Source organism: Lampetra planeri, unplaced genomic scaffold (genome assembly GCF_965212315.1).
Source record: "Lampetra planeri unplaced genomic scaffold, kcLamPlan1.2.h2 scaffold_634, whole genome shotgun sequence".
NCBI lineage: Eukaryota > Metazoa > Chordata > Hyperoartia > Petromyzontiformes > Petromyzontidae > Lampetra > Lampetra planeri.
The window spans coordinates 1-20809 of NW_027615457.1; the positions used below are offsets into that span (position 1 = coordinate 1).

The 20809-nt window shown below is 44.3% G+C and overlaps 2 protein-coding genes across 2 annotated transcripts; one reads left to right on the plus strand and one right to left on the minus strand.

Moving 5' to 3' along the window:
• Nucleotides 1-4942: 4942 nt before the first annotated feature.
• Nucleotides 4943-8662, plus strand: IRF7 (interferon regulatory factor 7). Its single transcript, XM_078624146.1, has 9 exons — nt 4943-5115; nt 5534-5709; nt 5794-5888; nt 6011-6062; nt 6153-6272; nt 6362-6558; nt 7912-8113; nt 8205-8320; nt 8450-8662. Exons 1-9 carry the CDS (start codon nt 4943-4945, stop codon nt 8660-8662), a joined length of 1344 nt encoding a protein of 447 aa, XP_078480272.1.
• A 2024-nt stretch (nt 8663-10686) lies between these two features.
• On the minus strand, nt 10687-20293 carry LOC144741645 (uncharacterized). The gene is given in 28 exon segments (XM_078624148.1): nt 10687-10794; nt 10895-11023; nt 11119-11268; nt 12264-12337; nt 12492-12652; nt 12654-12767; nt 13102-13268; nt 13418-13580; nt 14410-14585; nt 14839-14981; nt 15016-15229; nt 15231-15519; nt 15849-15858; nt 16380-16534; nt 16666-16788; nt 16956-17013; nt 17016-17052; nt 17054-17143; nt 17240-17358; nt 17487-17588; nt 17591-17618; nt 17862-18034; nt 18222-18304; nt 18531-18660; nt 19058-19145; nt 19584-19780; nt 20026-20130; nt 20206-20293. Coding segments are annotated over 28 exon segments (3474 nt in total).
• Between the last annotated feature and the right edge of the window lie 516 nt (nt 20294-20809).

Consider the following 20809-nt stretch of genomic DNA (forward strand, 5'->3'; position numbering starts at 1 on the left):
AAAAAAAACACAAAATATATGTTGCACAGCTGAACTCTCATTCACATCTTGAGCTGGCTGTTCTCAGTCCACATCCATCCGATCTACATCATCCTGACCAAGGTTTGGACGCACACACTGCCCATCACGACAACTCCAGAAGTCATAGCTTCATATCACATATTTTACAAAAAAGGTGGTTGGTACAAAAGGAGTATTTCATACTACAACAAAATTGGTTTGACATTTCAAAATATTGCATGTTTGATCATTTGCACATGCGAAGATGAATATGAGAATAGAACGTGTGTTATATAAGGTCATATGATTTAATAAACAGTATGTTATCGTATCATATGTTGGATTTTCATTGACCATCACTGCAAATTAGGTTTAAGACAAATCCTGTTTTGTGAATGTTTCTCTTAGAATAGTCAGTTTGCTATAAGCGTCACGAAGTTACTGTCTGACTAAAATCTGACTTGACTTACGCAGACTTCTTCTTCTTCTTTCGGCTTTGTCCCTCTTCAGGGGTTTGCCACAGCGAATCACCGATTTCCATCTTTCCTGTTCTCTGTATCCTCTACTCGGACTCCAACTACCTCCATGTCCTCCCTCACTGCATCTATAAACCTCCTCTTTGGTCTTCCTCTCTGTCTCCTACCTCCAACTCCATCTCTAACATTCTCCTACCAATGTATCCACTGTCCCCTCCTCTGCACATGTCCAAACCATCTCAATCTAGCCTCTCTAGCTTTTTCTCCTAACCTTCCTGTCTGTGTTGTCCCTCTGATGACCTCATTCCTAATCCTGTCCATCCTGGTCACTCCTAAAGAGAATCTCAGCATCTTTAACTCTGCCACCTCCAGCTCTGCCTCCTGTCTTCTGCCTATCGCTAGTGTCTCTAAACCATACATCATAGCTGGTCTAACCACAGTCCTGTAAACCTTTCCCTTCACCTTAGCTGAGACTCTTCTATCACAAATCACTCCTGACACTTTTCTCCAGCTGTTCCACCCTGCCTGCACCCTATTCTTCACTTCTCTTCCACAGTCTCCACTACTCTGCACTGTTGATCCTAAGTACTTCAACTCCTGCACCTTCACCACCTCTGCTCCCTGTAACCTCACTTTTCCACTGGTCTCCCTTTCATTTATGCACATATACTCTGTCTTGCTACGACTGACCTTCATTCCTCTTCTCTCTAGAGCAAACCTCCACCTTTCTAGGTTCTCTTCCAACTGCTGCCTACTCTCACTACAGATCACAATGTCATCTGCAAACATCATAGTCCAGGGAGACTCCTGTCTGACCTCATCTGTCAACCTATCCAGAACCAAAGCAAACAAGAAGGGGCTCAGGGCCGATCCTTGATGCAGTCCTACCTCTACCTTGAAGTCTTCTGTCCTTCCAACAGCACACCTCACCACTGTTCTACTACCTTCATACATGTCCTGCACCAAGCCAACATACTTCTCTGACACTCCTGACTTCCTCATACAAAACCACAATTCCTCTCTTGGCACCCTGTCATATGCCTTCTCTAAATCTACAAAAACACAATGCAGCTCCTTCCTACCTTCTCTGTACTTCTCCATCAGCATCCTCAGTGCAAATATTGCATCTGTGGTGCTCTTTCTAGGCATGAAACCATACTGCTGTTCACAAATCTCCACTTCCTGTCTCAACCTGGCTTCAACTACTCTTTCCCAAACCTTCATGGTATGGCTCATCAACTTTATCCCTCTGTAGTTACTACAACTCTGTACATCACCCTTCTTATAAATTGGTACCAGAACACTCTTCCTCCACTCATCAGGCATCTTGTTACTGTCTAATATTTTGTTAAAGAACCTAGTCAGAAAATCTACCGACACTTCCCCTAAGCACTTCCATACCTCCACTGGTATGTCATCTGGACCAACTGCCTTGCCACTCTTCATCCTTTTTAAAGCTTTCCTGACTTCATCCTTTCTAATCTGATCAACCTCCTTCCTAATCATTTCTGGCTCCTCATTCCTACGTTCCCTATCGTTTTCTTCATTTAACAATTCCTCAAAGTATTCTTCCCATCTCTTCAACACACTTTCCTCACTGGTGATGACACTTCCCTCTCTGTCCTTAATCAACCTAACCTGCTGTACATCCTTCCCAGCCTGATTTCTCTGCCTCACCAACCTGTACAACTCCTTTTCCCCTTCCTTTGTATCTAACCTCTCATACAACTCCTCATATGCCTTATGTTTGGCCTTGGGCCACTTCCCTCTTCACTTCCCTTGCCCTCTCTTTGTACTCTAGCCTGTTCTCTTCTGTTCTCTCACTGTCCCATCTCTTCTTCGCTAATTTCTTTCTCTGTACACTCTCCTGAACCTCAACATTCCACCACCAGGTTTCCTTGTCCTCCTTTCTCTGTCCTGAGGCCACACCTAGCACCTTCCTACCTGTCTCCATGACTTACGCAGACTACCAGGACATAACAAACTCGGAGGTACAAAGTACTAATTGAGTGTTCTTGATTTGTTTGTTCATGCACTCTCAATTTAAAGGTGTTTCCCGATGTTACTTTTGTATTCTTTCGCTGTCACCAGTAGGGTCCCACACAAGCAGACACTGCAAACTAAAGTGTCTCTACATCGTGAATAATAATGACAAATAAATGTTGCAGCGGAGCAGCCTGTGTTTCCCAGAGAGGCCTCGTCTGAGGACGTCCAATATGCAGGAATAAGGAAGTGCTTCAGTAGAGCGTGTATCACTTCCCTATTACTGACACTTTGGGGGGTATCTCTTGAACATAGATGGAAATATAAGCGTTTTTATTCCACAGTCTGTTTTGAAGACTGTCTGTGGTTTGTCAATAGAGAGCATTTCCCCATTTCCATGGAAGTGAAGTGGAACTTTCCATGTGACCAGCAGGATGCACGTGACCACCTTTTGAAACAGTTGGATTCGGCCCATGAGAAGAAAATAGTATTTTACATTTCCCTCTATGTGAAAACATGAAAAGCCGATGATGGAGGAAAGTGGAAGCTTTGTTTGTACCGCCAGGGACGGCAGAAGTCACTCTGGTTGTCTGGTTGTAACAAGTGGGTGTAACTCACACACGATTCAACTGCACACCTGCAGGACGCTGGAACTCCCTCACTGGTAGTATCAGTCCATTTATTACTATATGATCATTTGTCAAGAGTCACTGGAACTGAGGACTTTCATGGTGCTATTTTGGTGACGAGGCGCATCAGGTGACAAGAGTTGGCGCGGCTGTCTTCACCACAAAGTGTCTCTCAGCAGCCAGATCTCAACACAACAGCAAGGGCCGTAAAAAAAAACCAAAACGACTAAATTAGATGCAGGAAATGCAGCGACGTGTTGCTTAGAACTGAAAACCACCATTTTCAAACATTTGCCCATAATGACAAAATAAGAAATCTCCCTGCAGAGATGATGGAAAAGGCCGTATCACACACTCGTGTGTCTCAGGAATCCGGTCTCTGTTATTTATGATGTGTCATAGTCAGTGTTGGGGAGTCATTAAATACAAAATAAACATGACTGTGATCAGTTACATTACTGGAGACAAATGTGCAATTACATTACATATTACTTACTCATGGAACCCTGTAATAGGTAATATTATGTATTTTATTATGATACTATTTTCGTGGTCATTTGATTTAGTGTGTGAATGAATGGTAATGATGTTAATTGAAGGGCTTTAAACACTGACGGTGGTCAGTGTTGATGCCGCTAGAGGTCTGAATGTGTAAACATTTGAAGCTGTTACATCATTAGTTACCTCACTGTGATGACGTCACTGAAATAGTTACACTGCTATTATGTTTTACACATGGGAACATGTAATTGAACCAATTCCCCGTTGTACAGTTCCATATCACATTTTCCCTGAGAGCCATCGCTAAGAGCTGTTCATGGGAATGTTTTGTCTAAACGTCATGATGAGATATTGTTGTGTACAGGTGCTATAGAAATAAAACCTGACTTGACAGATTGCAGGACAGGATTACTAGGAGCTGGACATCACTTGTGGTCTACAGATACAGATGGAATGATGTGTTTCCTTACACAGTGTTTGTTTCTGGATGAATGGAGCAGCATAAGTTGAGGCAGGTCATTGTTTTCTGCCCCAGTGACTCCATGGTGGTTCAACTGGTCTTTCAGCAGTGCAGCAGCATAAAAACGCTCAGATTCAACTTCACTTAACACACCAGTGTCTCATTAGGATGATTCATGATCGGAGAGGAAACAACAGTAATGTTTTACGCCTCAATGAAGTGTACTGTAAAGTCCCCATGTGTTCTAATCCAGATGATTTATCAGAGACTCTACACTTTGCTACAGTCATTAGTTGGAAACACTTTAATGGATGATGAAATGCATTAGCTGGGGTGACGCAACATGGAATTAGAAATGGCAAAACCCCTTTCAGTTTCTATTTATGGAGAAATTAGATGAGGTCACCAGTCTGCAGAGGGTGCGTTTGCTTTAACAACACACAGGTGCCGTTGACTTGTTTTAAACTGTGTGAAAGAGAAAACACGCCATTTGTTCTTGAATCAAACTCACCCATTCATGCCGGGAAGACCAGAGGAAGACGTGTCCTCCCACGGGGGAGGAGACACATGACGCCACTGGTTTGTGAGTATAAATGCAGAAGAAGCAGATAAACGAGTCGAGAAAGAAATTACACTGCTGCTCAGACATGCAAAGGTAGCCATTTCTCCTTTTTCACCCTTCACTTCCTTGTCTGCATTTCTCTTCTATTGTCCCATGTTCTATCCAGTAGTGTAGTGGTTTATATGGGTATAGGTATTTGACAACGTACCTGCCGTGTCTGTCTTTTACTTTCTGACGTGCTGATGAAGTATTCTGTCGTTGAGCATTGTTCATGATCAGCATTAAATGTTTGTTCTCCTTTGTGAGTGTCAGCTATGGAAACCACAGAGTGATGACTGATCTGTTTCCTCACAGCGCTCAGAAGCCACAGTTTGCCAGCTGGCTCATAGAGCAGGTGGAGACAGGCCAGTACATGGGTCTGTGCTACGTCAGTCACAACAAGTTCAGGGTTCCATGGAAACACAACTCCAGGAAGGACTGCACTGATGAGGACAGTAAAATATTCTGGGTAGGTACGAACTGATGCTTATATGTTCTCTGGCACACTTGATGAGATGACTCAGGTGGAATTGAAGATGACTATTTCAGCATTTCAAGGTCTGGGCTCGTTTGAAAGCAGCTTCTTTGTTTACACGTTGGTTGCCTGTCATACGTCTGCTGTAGCAAAGTAGCTGATCAGGTATCTTGCCAATGCAGGGCGTGGAAGCCCTACGTTTTGCGTCTGGATGGTGAATCCGCATACATTCCTCTCCAGGTACTCCGACTTCCACGTCAGGCTAATTGGTTTCGGCCCTGTGATGAAGTACCTGGCCGTTTGCCCATGGACGGCTGGAATCGACCCAAACGCTGACCCTTAGAGGGAGCAAGCGGAACATGACGAACAAACGAGATGGGAGAAAATGTCACCCCTCTCTGTCATTCACAGGCGTTGGGCAGTCGCCAGTGGTAAAATCTATGATTTCCCAAATGACAAGGCCAGATGGAAAATCAACTTTCGAAATGCTCTGAACAACCTATCCAAGCGTTTCAAAATGATAACAGATAATTCCAAGAACACGGAGGACCCTCATAAAATCTATGAGATCACCAACACGCCGAGTGAGTAGCTGCTTCCTTTGCCTGAAGTCTTTCTGCCGTGGACACATTTTGATGTTCATGTGGTTTTGCTCTCTTCACCTGGAGATAACTCTGAAAGTCAGCCCACACCTGTCGTCCAGGAGGATTTGGACATGACTCTGGGTATCTACAACTCGCCGACAGAATACGTCCCCATTGAGGTGCACCTTCACCTTACCCTGCTTTGACTCTGACCACAGAATGTGTAGTCTGTATTATTTTAGTCATTGTCTATGAGCTGCTTGCTTCCTTAGTCATTTGTTATCTTTCACTCTCCACACAGTACAATCTTATGAATAATTTTATGGGCTTAGACCTCTGCAACCATCCCACAGGTATGTTTGGGCAGAAAATATTGTACAAAACATCCAAGTTAATAGTTTGTTGTGACCTGACTCGGTCTCCAATGGTGTTTTTGGTCGGAGACAGATGTCAGGCAGAGGAGTACATCCACAGAACTTCAGCTGTCAGCGGATGCCATCCTGCTGCAGCCACAGCTGAGACTCACATACAACCTTTATCAAATCAGCCGTCGTACTGCAAAGGTGAACTAACATTCCCTTCACAGGAACTGAATCATATTTCAGTTGTTCATTTCAAGCTCATCGACCAAATTCTGTTTTTTGTTCCACAGTCAATCCAGTTCTCAGTACACCTCAGGAGCCAAATAAATTTGATCTGGAGATCTCCATCCACTACAGGAAGAAACAAATGCTAAAACTCACGCTGAACACCACCCGTTTCCAGCTCCACTTCCACCATGAGGACCCTGAGCTCAATGCCCATTGTCTCTGCTTCCCCACCACCGAGGGCCTGCTGGACCACAAACAGGTACTCCACAACGACCAGCTCCTGGGATGTGACCTGCAAAACAGAAAAGGAGCCAAGTGCTGTGCATTTGAATACAAACAAGAACAAGTATAAATACAGACCAAACTCAGTGAGAACAATATAATAATGATAATAAAAGCGGTAAAAGCATGAAAAAGAAAGACAGTGAGACCACCAGGTTGAAATAAGACACTGACGCAAGAAACAAGCTACCTAAGATTCATAAACAATGGCTTCTGACACTGTGATTTAGGGAGGGAAGTGGTTGGGTCACTAAGGAAGTAAATATGCAACTAAGTAAGTGATAAGGCCCCCAGACGTTCCCAGTTCACAAGCACTACCAGTTTGGGTTTACCTGGTCTGTGTAGGGGCTTCCCCCGCCACTTGACCCAAGTCACCACCAGATGGGGATCAGTTGACAGCTCAGCCCCTCTCTTTACCCGAGTGTCCAAAACATGCAGCCTCATTGACCTTCAGCCTAAGGTGCTCCGGTACCAAGTAGACTTATGAGCATCCTTGCGTTCAAACATGGTGTTTGTTATGACAATCCGTGACTTGCACAGAACACTCAGGTTCAGATTAGGGAGGCTGTTCCTCCCCATCGCGCCCCTCCATTGATGTCCCCCAGTAGGACTATGGAGTCCACTACCAGAGTCCTGTGCAGAACCCCGTTCAGTTTCTCCCAACATACTCTTAGCTCCTGAGGCACAGGGAGGTGGCCCTCTGTGTGGAGGCAAGCCCCACCAGATCCAACTGGTAGCGCTCCACCTCCCACACCTGCTCTGGCTCCTTCCCCCACAGAGAGGTGACGTCCCACGTCCCCAGAGACAGCATATGCCACCCGGGTCCGGTCCGCCGAGACCTCCCCCGTCTCCCAACCCAGTTCTGTGTGACACTGATATGAACAAAAAGACAGAGTCCATACTCACAGATAACACTGTGCGCCTCCATCTTGGATTCTGAACTGGAGGTCCTCTGAGTTGGACCGATGTTGGAGGGCGTTCCACTGACAGCTTGGAAAACAACTCGGACTGCAACATACATGTCGTGTTAGTGTGAAAATAAGTAGATAAGTACGTAAATGGTGCATGACTAAATACAGTAAGTAAGCAGGTAGGCAGATGTAGTGGGTCAGTAAATAAGATGATTGGTTAGATAGATAATAGGTGGCTAAGTAACAAGTGGAGCAGAACGGTACGTCAGCATGTAGGTTGGTAGGTTGGTAGGTGCATATGTAAGCTGTAGGTATGTACTGTATGTTGGTAGGTAAGTACATAAGTAAATAGAAACTAAATCGTTGGATGGCAGCTGTTGAAATAAAGGCCTCTCTAATTGCAACTTTCCTTACCCCAGATTGAATTCACCAATCGCATCCTTACTAAAATCCAGAGAGGTGTGCTCCTGGAGGTACGCGACACCGGGATATACGCGCTGCGCCAGGACAGTTGTCGCGTGTTCGCCAACACTGGTGACCCCTGCGTTCCCCACCCCGAACCCAGAAAACTGCCCCAAAACACCATGGTGGAGCTCCTCAGCTTTGAGAAGTATGTGAATGGTAGGTGTGACAAACCAGTGACAAACCACCTGTTAAAGCAGCATTAAGCTGCTCCAGTGGAATTAATGGTTACGTGTCCTGTTTGCTTCAGAACTCAAACAGTTTAAAGAGAACATGGGCGGTTCCCCTTCCTACACCATCAACATGTGCTTTGGAGAGATGTTTCCAGATGGAAAACCTTTGGAGAAGAAGCTTATCGTTGTCCAGGTAACTTCATTTTCTTTCTTTGCAGAGTTGGACCTCGTCAAATATTGTTATATATTGGTTTCTGTTTGAGTTTTTTTGATTCACACTGGTGAATAACGACAGATTGGTCACTCACGTCTGCCCGTGCAGGTGGTTCCTCTGATCTGTCGTCACTTCCACGAGATGGCTCAGCTGGAAGGTGCTTCTTCTCTTCATAGCGCCAACCTCAGCCTCCAGATCTCACACAACAGCCTGTACGACCTCATCAACTCAGCGTTTGGCCTGCCAACAGCCGAGGAGCCAGCGCGGGCAGCTCAGCCGCCCCTTCATCACATGGAGGGGTTTCTCTCCCCTTGCCTGTGATGGCAACCTCTGACACACATTCCACTGAAAGCCAGTCTTAAATGGACTAGACATGTTGAATTAGTTAGCTGAAACAAGGAACATTCAACGAGTTATTGTAAATGATCATTCCTTCATGTTTTCAGTGACATGAAATATTAATGAAAACTCGCACTGCACCAGTACGGTGGATATGACTCCTTCTGATGGTAAAAATGTGACTCTCTTAAACATGTTGTCAGGCTAATGCAATATATATCCAGTGTCCACATGGTGTCGAATACAGAAAACCCTGTGTAAAATGTTACATTTTTGCTGTTTGATCACATCTATAAACATGTCTATTAATAAATGTGGTTTTGCACTTGGGAACAATTCTGGCCAATTCTCATTTCTAACAACTTTGCTGAGATGTTTTACTTTGACATTCAGATTACTGAAGTACTCAAAACGGAAAATTAAACCCTGCCTCCTCCTCCAATAGCATACCCGGTCAATTGTGGAAAAAGGTGTGAATGTGAGGGTGAATGGTTGCTCGCCTGTACATGTGTGCTATGACAAGGCGACTAGTCCAGGTTGAACCGATGTGGGATCTGCTGGGATCAGCTCCAGCATGAACCACTACAACCCTTAACAGGAGAAAGCAGGAGATTAACAAATTCAAACGTGCACGAAAACATTGTCCCTAAAGTGAAAAAATACAGTTGAGTATGCAGAAACTGGATTTAATGGCTCAATAGGTGAAAAAGAAGTAGCACAAACTGTTCTGATTCTGTTCCTGGGATGCCAAATACTTCCAAACGGAATATGAGCAACATGATTCATCAGCTGTTATTAATATTTGTGAACTATCTGATCAAATCAACAGACAAATATGTAAAACACATTCACAAGAAAACATGAGCACCTATTCACATACTTACAAGTCTAGTTAACGGACATGACAAACTAATGAGACGGAAGAAGGCAGCTCCAACTGGACCTAACCGGAGTCTTAACCGCTGTACAAGTTTGGTTTTGTTAGAGGGTGAGAGACAGGACAGTGCCACAACAAAGAATAAACAGCCATTGATTTAAAGCTGCACACAAAACAAATCAAACCATTTTTTGTGTGTGTAAACATGGATTTAATTCAATGTTTCATGCCTAGAATGACAAAGATGTTTAGGGACGTTTCATGAATGTATATATAACGATCAAGTTTCTCAGTGATTAAAAGAAAAGTCTTAGAAAGAGTCCGCTGTTAAGAACATGACGCCACTATGTGTTGTGTTACCTGTGTGGTTCTTGGCACACAAATGTCATTGCCTAAGAGAATTACACCTTCCAGAAATTAATACTTCAGTTTGAAGAAGACTGAGATGAATCAGACTCAAATTTCTTTTACAGAAAATAAAAAAAGCTCAGCGAATGTGTGAAAAGAACTGCAGTATTTCTGGTAAACTACATTTTGCTCATGAGACGTATGGAAAACCGATTAAACCAGCCAACTTCATGAATGAGACTGATGTCAACAGTTCGTGACAAAAGGAACGGAAGTGGAATTAGCAAATCTACTCTAGATTATCTACAGACAAACCAAACGTTCACGTTTCAACCGATGATGATCTCTACAAAATTTGCATAAGAGTCATTTCCGAACATGACAAACAGCATTACATATGCATTCGCTGCATACGGCAACAGCACTGGCCAACATAATGACAGATTGATAAATACCCCTTTGCCCCCAACAAAAAAACGAAAACGTGAAGCCTGAACTCCATCCTGGCAGCGAGGTTCCTGCAGAGAAAGCCAACTGATGGCAGGGTTTCCAGGGATGGACCTCTGCTGTGGGGTTTCTCCGTTGTATCACACAAAAACAACACTTTGTGGCAGTGACCGTCTTGTGCACACACGCATAGGTGCTGTTTTTGTTTACTTTACCCTCTGTTCCTTGTCAAAGTTGAAATGAACCCGTTGAGAGACAAGTCAGGACGATTGAGATGTGTAAAACACAGATGTCTTCTTCGCCTGTGGTTCAGGTCATGTCTCCAGGCCCTTTTCTAAACGCTCCCCTTTTGTTTCCGAGCATGTTTGTATTTATCCACGTACGCCTTCACCAGATTGCCCACCTTCACTGGGTTTATCTCGCCGCTCTTGCTGTGGCACACCTGACGACCAGGAGCACAGGATAACTGCATACACCATTCTCAGAGAGGACAAGTGATGAACGTCACAACACAAAGTTTGTCTGTCAACAACAAAACCCACCTTCTCTACAGCTTTGCGGAGAATTTCTTTGTATTCCTCCTTGTTGATGTCTCTTCTCTGGTAGAAAGGTTTGATGGCAAGTTTCACTTCCTCTATAGCTCTCTCCTTCATGTGAAGCTTCTTTAAATACTGTTGGGAGAAGTAAATTACAAACGTTTACATGAGAATTCATATCTACGCTGAAAAAAAAAAAAAAAAAAAAAAAAAATCAAAGACAAACTCACCTTGTCTTTTCTCGACAAATCACCTTCCTGTGCCTTGGCCTGGCCAGAGGTGGACAACCGCTGCATGTGAACGCCATCAGAAGTGGTGGATGAATGGATGGGACCATCTGTCTTGGACGGGTTACTGACAGAACACGCTCCAGCAACATTCTGTGGGAGGTGAGGCCGTTAATGGGGGTGAGAGAGAGGAAAACCACCAAGCTCAACCATCCCAAATAAAATCTCACTGGCTGTGTTTTAATCCAACAGACCTGCAGTAAATCTTTCAATCTGTTTTATCAGGTTTTAATTGAACCTGGTTTATTTAACTCTGCATATCAACATTATGCACAGTACCTGTACAGAGTGTGGTCATGTTGCAGCTGGCACTTGCAGGTTTTCCCTTCTCAGTTCAAACTGTAACTGAGTTATTTCTGAGCGGAGGGGAAACTTGCAAACAGCATGTTGGTGAGACGTGAGTCACATGTGAGTCCTGAAACTTGGACGAGTTTGCACTCACAACCTTCCACTACTTTTAGAAATGTAGTTTTATGTGGTTTACCAATCTCTGTTCACTGTAATGAGCTGCTCTTAAACATCTGACCAGTAGTGTAGATTTGTTTGTATATACTACTACTGAGGGAAGTATGCATACTTTACTAGGGAAATAAAGGTTTAACAGAGGTCTACTGTAACAGGATTAAGAGGAGACACGTTTCTTTTATTGGAATTAGATCTTGGAATGATGCTGACTTAAATATACCATTACGCAACTCATTGTTGATTTTTGGTTGTTAAGGCTATGTCTGAGTTTCACATTTCCATATTTAAATTTCTTCTTGGTTGCCTTTTTGTGAGTGGATGTAGAATTTCATGTAGGATAGACAAGTAAGCATCATGCTTCAGTCAATCCCTTTCAGTCATTAGTATTTGTTGTGTTATCTAGAATGTATTATTGTAAAAAAAAAAAAAAAAATCAAAAAAAAAAATCTGTGTGCTTCTATACTGATGATTGAAATAAAAACTTAAGTAAATTTGAAGCAGGTGACACTGAAATCCTATGTCGCAATTTACACTCAATAAAATGTCTTGTTTTGTTTGGAAATAAATAAATCAGTTTCAGTTTCAGCCGAGTAACTCGTCTCTAAATACTGCCAGCTTCTCACCTCCACAGGTGTCTGGATTGTAGAAGGTCTTCGAGCTCCTTCCTGCTTCAGCTTCAATTTATACAGCGCCAGCTCTGAGACAAATCAGAATCATTTACGTCTGGGATAAGACAAACAAACAGCTGATTGTGCTGATGGTCAACTTTTAATGTGAAGATTCTGAAAAGACTTAATCATGTGAGCAGCCCAGTAAAGGTGGCGTCTCCATCTTGCACTAAAACTTACTGCTGGCAGATTTGTCCACGTTAGTCCTGTCAGGCTCCTGTATGTTCCAGGTCACCCGCTTCCCTTGAGTCTTGGTTTTGGCTCCCAAGACGGCTGACACCTGCTCGCCCTCGTTCTTCAGCTCCTGACCATCCTTCTCCTGCTTCACGGTCACACCCGCTTCCCTCTGTACGCTCACACTTGGTGTTATCCAGGTTGTCAAGCATCAGGTCAACGTTAAAGTCATCATCTGAGTCTGAGGGCTGAGGCTCCTGCTTTACAGGGACCGTGGACCTTCCACTGTGGGCAGGTTGGAGTGGGGCGTTTAAATCAGGGTGGGACTGAGCGTCTGCTACTCAGGTGTAGTCAATGTAGGAAATGAGGCCCCAGGAGGAGGCGCACACACCTCTGAGGAAGTCGGTTCACATTTCATTGTTTCACATGCCTCTTTCTTGACAGGATCTATTCTGATGTCCTCCTCTTTCACATTTTCAGCTACAAAATGTTGGTCCATGTCTTCCTTTTTGATGACTTTGGCGAGGGGAAGATATTCACATATGTCCACAGTTGCTTCTTCTTTTTTAATTTCTTTTTCAACTTTATCTCTTTCAGACTTTCTGCAGATGTGGAGTGCCTGTCTGATCTGACGTCTTCATCTTCCTTTTTAACTTTAGAATCAGAGGAAGAGCAAGAGCCAAGTTGTTTATTCACCCGGTTTCCATCTTTGAGGGAGCTTTCAGTGGTATCTTTCTCTTTTCTTCGCTCCCTCTTGTCTTTAGAGGATGAGGATCCTGCAGTTTTCTGTGAACGTTTGGACACAGCCTCTTCGATCCGTCTCTCTGTTGAGCTCGGACCGTTGTCTCCGTTTGTCTTTTGATCGTGACTCCATTTCTCTGTTAGAGAGAGACGATTGTTGTGTCTGTGAATGATTTGTCCTCCTTTCCCTGGACCTCGACGTGGACCGTGACTTGGGACCGAGATCTTCTGTGTCTCTGGTCTTTTGATGTCCTTCTTTCCTGCCGGTTCTTCTCTCTGCCACCATTCCTGTCATGGCTCCTCTGTTCAGGCTTCTTCTTCCTTGAATCCTCTCTGCTACTAGAGCTGGAAACAGACCTGTAAGACAAGAAACAGCAGCACAACAATAGAGAAAAACCTTCAGCCAAAGGAAACGTAGGTTCCGTGTAAAATGTCTGATCAAAACTCGTATTGTGTATTCCACTTGCAGTCTAAGTAAGGCCATGTCCACACGTACCAAAACAACCCCCCCGTCATCCTTGGCATCGTATCAAGAATATTTGTGTCCAAATGGACCCATTGTAAACGACTCAACACACTGCAGTTTGTGATCCAGACTTATAGGTGGCACTTGAAATTCAAAAATAGAAGAGAGAAGTATCTCTGGTTGCCCTTCGCAGTGGTTCTAAACCAATGCAGCGTATCCTTTTTGATACTTGTGGTAGCAGAGGAGCAGAATATTTGGCCCTAGGAACCTGAAAAGATGCTATCTTCTGCTGTTGTTGTTGTTAAGAGACATGCTGGGGGGGAGGTTCAAAGCTAGAGGGGTCCTTGATGCTGTGATCAACGTGGCATGCAAACAACGCATCATATGCACACGACGCAAATGTGACTAAGAATATTAGGTTACCTTGATCGCCTCCTTTCTTTGGATTGTGACCGAGGCCGATGTCTCTTTCTCTCAGGGGAATCACACTGAGAGCTGTCTGAGATTGAATGCGTCCTCCTCCGTTCTCTGGACCTGGAGCGCCTGGAACTCGTTTCTCTCTCCTTGTCCCGTTGTTTCTGCCTGTCTCCCTGGCCTGACGCATGCTGCTGTCCTCTCCTGCCTCGGTCTGTCTCTGAACTATGTGAGTGCGGCTGCTTACAGGAAACGTCTTTTTTGGCATGTGTCTTTGAGTCTCCTGATGGAAACCTTAAATCAGACCTGATTTCTGTCTTTACTTTGATCTGATGGGACGCTGAGCTGGATGTGGAAGGATCTTTCTGCTGGTTAGGGAGGGCAGTGCTGGGACCACTGGCCTCCATGTGAGTCTCTGTCTCAGACTTTAAGGGGCGGTGCTGAGCAGGTGATGGGATATCTGATGTCAGATAACCTTTAACCTGCGGACACCAGTCAGTTTCGTCTAAATCGTCTAACCCTGGTTCTCTCTTGACTTTGATCCCAGTTGATGCTGCTGCTTTTTCAACCTTAACTGTGCATCTTACAGTCTGTTGTACAGTTTCCTGAGGACAAGCTCCACGAGGTTCTGCCTGTGAGACCTCCCTCTCCTCTTCTTCAGTTTTCACCTGAACTGGCTCCTCCTTGATTTGAACGACACCCCTGTTTGTTGCCGACACTGGCAGCTATGCTAACCTGTCGGGAGGCATCCGATATGTTTTCACCCTCACCGTCTGAGCTACTGGAGTCTGACAGAGTGGGATTAAAGGGATCGTAGATATTACTGGTGTCCTCCTCTTTACTGATGGAAGTGCGTGATGCGAGCAGCATCTGTTTATCTCTGTGCAACTGCCTCTTTCTGGCTTCATCTGCTTTTTCTCTCCAGCGGCCCTGCACGCTGCCCTCAGCCGGCCGAGGACGTTGACGTGACGCTTAGCCGCCTTGACTGCCACGAGTTCCCGCTGGAGTTGATGCGGAAGCTGACGGCTGAGGAAGATGAGGAATGGCAAGTCTGGGTGGAAGGAGAGCTAGTGTCCAATGAAGAGGTGGAGAACGAGTTGGAGAAAGCAGATGACGAACCCGCCTCCATCGGGTCTGGGCCTGTGGGCCTGGCGGCTTGTCCGGCCCTGTTGCTGGTCTACACTCTGCTGACTATTCTTCTCCCCAGCGAGGCTGGTCATGCCTGTTTCAGGCATGCTGTTACGATTACTACTGGAGGTACAAGGACTGCCATGTCCCCCTCTATTTTTATCACTGTCCCCACTACCACCTACACCATTTGGTACACTGCTGCTGTCCCTCTTTATTTTTGGGATTCGTGGAAGCACTGACACGTCGACCCACATGGGCTTTGTAGGTGCTTTTTTAGTTTTGCGACTGAGAAGGAACTTTAGAGATCAAGTTTGGGGTCTGTGCTGTGGATAAAGGGGCTCCAACTCCATTGGTTGCCCAGAGTCCAGGAGATTTTGTTGTACAAGTTGGCTGCGAACTCAAATGTCCTCTGGGAGCTAAGTCAGAACGGTGAAGAGGTTGAGGGGGGCTGGCTGAGGGGGGCGTGAACAAAGGTGAGAGAGAAGGGATCTGGGAGGTTCCTGGTACGTCTGCACTGATGTGGAAAGATGCACAACTGTCTCCTAGATTGGTTGTAATGTGAGCACTGGAATCTCCTGAGCCACTACTGCTGTATCCTGCTGTTACCCGCTGACGACAAACTCACTGTAAGACAGGGAATGAAGGTATAAGCAAATGGAAAAGCTTTTCTCTCTTGTGCAGTTCTATCATGTGGCTAGTTTGAGTTTTGTACAAACTATATATCCTACTGTTGTATTTGTTTTTACAGGATATGACACAAGTGCTTTTATAGGTTTTTAAAAGTGCAAAGCAAGTTCCACCCATTGCATTCTTTTCTTTTCAAGTGTAGCGTTCACAGGGAAAACCCTTTGTGCAGACTGCTCGAGTTAATTATTCATAGAAGCAGTCACGTTGAAAAAACAGATAGATAAACAATAGAAACAGGACTTCAGTCAGTAAATCAGCTAAGAATAAGTCACTGCATACAAAGACTACACAAAGACACTGTTCTGCTGGTTCTGGTGGTGCTCGGCTGAGGAGAATGGCAAGTCTGTCCAACACTAATTTTTCTGATTGTTCCTCTCACCTATTTGGTTCCAGGAACCTCTTCTCATACATGCACACATAACATCAGGCTTTGATTTCACCATATGCGACTCCCTTACCAGGCTTTGCAGCTTTAAGAGAGCCATCTCGATTAATGATGACATCAGAGCTGTCCATCAAGAGCATGCTTTGTCCTGAAAGGATGCTGCCCAGCAGGTCGGGCATTGGAGCCGGCTCCACAACTCCTCCCGATTGTGAAAGATCCACGCCCCTTCTGGTATGAAGAAAAAAATTACATGACATTTCTGAAGCCCAGTCCAGCCCAGCCCATTTCCCAGTTTGCTTCACACTCAACATTACATTCAGAAACCGTTCCCAACCCTACACGGAGAAACATTATTTCACCTTGAAATGCTCGCAGTGACTGGCCGAGCAACGGGCTGATGAGAGCGGAGAGCAGAGCGAGAGATCCCTCGTCTCTTGGCCTCCAACAATGAGGTAATGTGGTCTTGTTGCCCATCCTCCTCACTGACCACATCAACAAAGTAAATCACAATTTCCATAAACTTCCTTCCATGAATTGCTCAAAGAACAACAATCACAAGTGATAGGAGAACGGTTGTGGTGTGACTAGGCCTTATAAACAGGAAAAGCAGCAAATGTGTCAATCAATGTGTTCGGTAAAGTGATCATACCGATCCACAAATGGATCCAGGTCAGACGGATCTCCATAGATGGAAAGGGATGCAGCGCGATGTCAGCTCGCATGCTGCTCAGCGTGTGCTCCGAGGGTCCGGTACACTGTCGGCAGTGAAGAGCTCTTCTTGTCTTTCGCGATTCCAAGACTACTGGCAATGCGACCTCGAGGAGTAGGTGCCTTTTTTCCCGACCTAATGGGTAAACAGGGTCATATGGTGGCATGAGAGGCATCTGGGGAGACCTTTACAACCGGAATGTTTCAAGATTCGAATGTTCCTGAACTCACCAGATTTCTTTTAACTTTAGTCTTCCTCACTTTACGTTTCCGCCTCCTGACTTTTGTAGCACCCAAACTACCTTTTTTAGCCACAGAAGAGGTCTTTCTGCTTCTGCGCTTTCCTGCTCAATCAAACAATGCCTTTTTATCAAAACACGTTCATCTCAGCCTCAAATCTCTCTTTGGGTTCAGTTGCAATTGTTCTGATTATATCTTCATGGCCGGTGTTTGCGTGTGTGTACTGTCTTACTCGTCTTGCGCCTGCCGCGAGCTGGGACATGGGATGTGAAGTCCCTCACGTATACAGCTGTGTTCAGACCCGCCACAACAGCGTTGATAGTGTCATCCAACAGGTCGACTGAATCAGATATGTAGGAGCCAGCTGGTGAGAACGAGTACTGATTAGTTTATGGTTTACTTTCTAGAGCATTCTGAGAAGATCCAAACATGTGCACTAGTATCACAACATTTCAAATCCAATGTTATGTCTGCTTGCTTTATTACTGAAGTACAAGAACCATACACACGAGTATTAGATGAAGTTGTTGTGTCAACACCCAGCCTTTTGTACTTGTTTAGCAGTGAGTTAGAAGCCAAGACGGAAGCATCACGCCTCATGCCAAACCTGGGACGTGCGTGCCTGTGTGATGCGATGGCGGTTGACATTAGCTCGAACCCTCTCGCTCTGCTGGGTACGGGCGATAGCTCGAGTGAGACCTGCAGCTCGGGACTGAGAGTGACTGGCGGCAGGCCGCGCTGAGGAGGGGACGCTGTCCACGTGTCTGTCTTCAGTTGAATCTCCTGAACCAGGAACAGTTACACATCTGATGAGTTACGACTTATGAGAGAATCCTTCAACAACTGGACAAACCGCATGTTAATATTACAGCATTATGGACCACTGTGACACACTGTAAAAAACAGGAAATTATAAGTTTGTCAAGTATGATGCAGAAGGCAAGTGTCTATATCTTACTTAAGTGACGGTTGTTGGCTACACACTCAGGACAGAACCACTCTTCTACAGGAACAGCATCCAGAGGTGGGGTAAGACACTCCATGTGATAGCTGGGCAACAAAAGAGTGGCGTGATTTTTTTTAAAGGGAAAATGAATTAGCATTGAAACGGTAGAACACTGACACACTCCTAATACACAATTTTTTGCTGAAAATGTAGGCTGTTTTTTTTCTTTTTTTAATTCATGGTTTTAAAAATGCTTTTTTTTTTTAAATTACAGCACAAGTAAAGACAATAGAATATTTAAATACTGATTTTCAGTATTATTAGTCTCACCCAGCGTCACAGCCATCGCAGAGCAATAGGCGGTCCTCTCGATCACTGCCTCCACACACCTCACAGTTGGTCTGCTCCAGGTCCACGTCTATTATTTCCTCCTGTTCTTTTTTGGCTTTTTTTTGTACATCTGAATGAGGGAAAAAAAATCCATCTTCAGCAAATAGTAGCACCAGCAGAAAGACAGAGTGAAACTAGCGCACTGCATGTTGGAGGATTTCAGGGTAAAAGATGATTTTACAGACCTAAGTGATCTTTAGTGACGTGATTTAAACTTTGTTATATGTAATTTAATGAGCATTGAACATATATTCTGCATGACAGAAACGTGCTTCATCAAATGTGATGGAGTGTTGAGGTGAACAAATTTCCAGATGCATAAAAACAAACTTTGGATGAACTCACAGCTGAGAGGACAAGATTAGTGGTAAAGGGTGAATTAGACCCCAAATCTGTCAGGTTATTCTCAGGTGTGGGGTCAAAATATGGTATTAAATGTTCTCAAAATAAAAGACAACTGCACAAACGTACCATTTTCTGCACTTTGCCACCATAACACTTCCGTAGATAAATGCTGTTGAAAGCAAGACGGTCCACAGGGCATGAGTTGGCATTCTAAATAGAGAGAACACAAAGAAGGAAGAAAACACTATTCTCTACTGTTTTTTAATGAGAGCAAATACTGCAACGATTTACAGTACATCTTAATATCTCAGTGTCACAATAAATCTGCATTGTGTTCTTTATTATTCCTAATCTGATGGAGGGAGGGTACCCATCTGATGATCCCAGTGAAGCTATTATTACTCCTCACCCACTCACGACACCTGACCAGTGCTGATTTTTCTAAGGCATCAAGTCCTATGAGCGTCAAATTGCTGACGGTGCAATCACATTTGCCTAGGTGACGCCAACCTATGTAGAAAATGTCTACTGAGCACATAAAGGTGACATTGTGGAGGCTTTAGCAGTTTCTGAGGGACTTGTTCAGGGATACAAAATCATGAATTATAGGTATAGTATCCACAGGTCGTAAACGTTATAATCACGTACCTTGGCCCATTCAAGGATGCAGTCAAAACAGAAGTAGTGTTCACAGTTTTCTGGTGTTGCCACAGGTTGACTGTTGAATGAGTTAAGGCAGATGGGACATTTTTCTGAGTCCTCATCTGAGCTCATGCCATCAAGGCAGGCTGAAGTTTCCCCGAAAGCTCCCTCCTCAGCTTTCGCATCTTCGTCTTCCTCCTCATCTAATACAGAGGACAGGTAAACGATCACTGATTCAGGATAGTGCAAGCAACATCAACAGATTGTCTCACTGTGCCACCAGTCTAATGCAAAGTGGGATACGATATTCAAAGTTTGTCTAAATGAAAAAGGAGATACACTGCAATACGTAATACATGTTTCTTCTCCTAAGTGCAATGGTAAAAAACAATGAAAGCAACCAGACTTCAGTCAAAACTTTGAAAATTACACATTAACACTGAGCTACCATCTTCCTCTCCATTCAGGTCTTCGTCTAGGTGATCATCCTCTTCTTCATCCCCACTATCAGATTCACCCTCCTCAGACTCCTCTGCACCGTCGTCCGAGTCATCTACAAAAGTTAAATATTAAAACGTGCCTTTGCTATGCACAGTATTGGACAGTATTAACAATATAGACAGACTACCTGAAATGACCCATGATGCAGGCTTTTTTCCTTTGCTATTAGACGTGCTGCGGTTTATCAGCTCATCTGGGCTGTCGTCTTCATCCATGGCTGGGCATTAAAAAGGGAACGTCTCTGGCAGTGCCTTCTAAGCTAACCCTTATTTAAAAAGAGGAAAAGGATAAAAGTCATTGGTAATAACGTTTGCAACTATTTAATATCAATTCTTATTAAGTGAGTAATCTAATGTGTATTTGTCAATTTCCAGGCCATCAACACACTGTGAAAAGAAAATCGTTGATCACCGGAGAGAGTAGAGGAGAGGGAATATCGTCACATACTTTCTATGACATATGATATTAATCTATGAATACCTCAATGTACTGGTCGATACCATGTAAGACACCTAATATTTTGTAACATCAGGCCGCAGGTAGGGCCAAAAAGCTTTCACTTAAAAGGACAGACAGGCTGTTTGTTTACATGATGTCCAGTGTTACTTCACTGGCAATCAGCAGTCTGTAGACGAAGCTAGCTACATTTGTAAACAAAGAAAACTTAACAACTAAACACAGTGTTTCCTTCTAGACGAACACCAAATATACATGCACAGTAAATCTCGGTG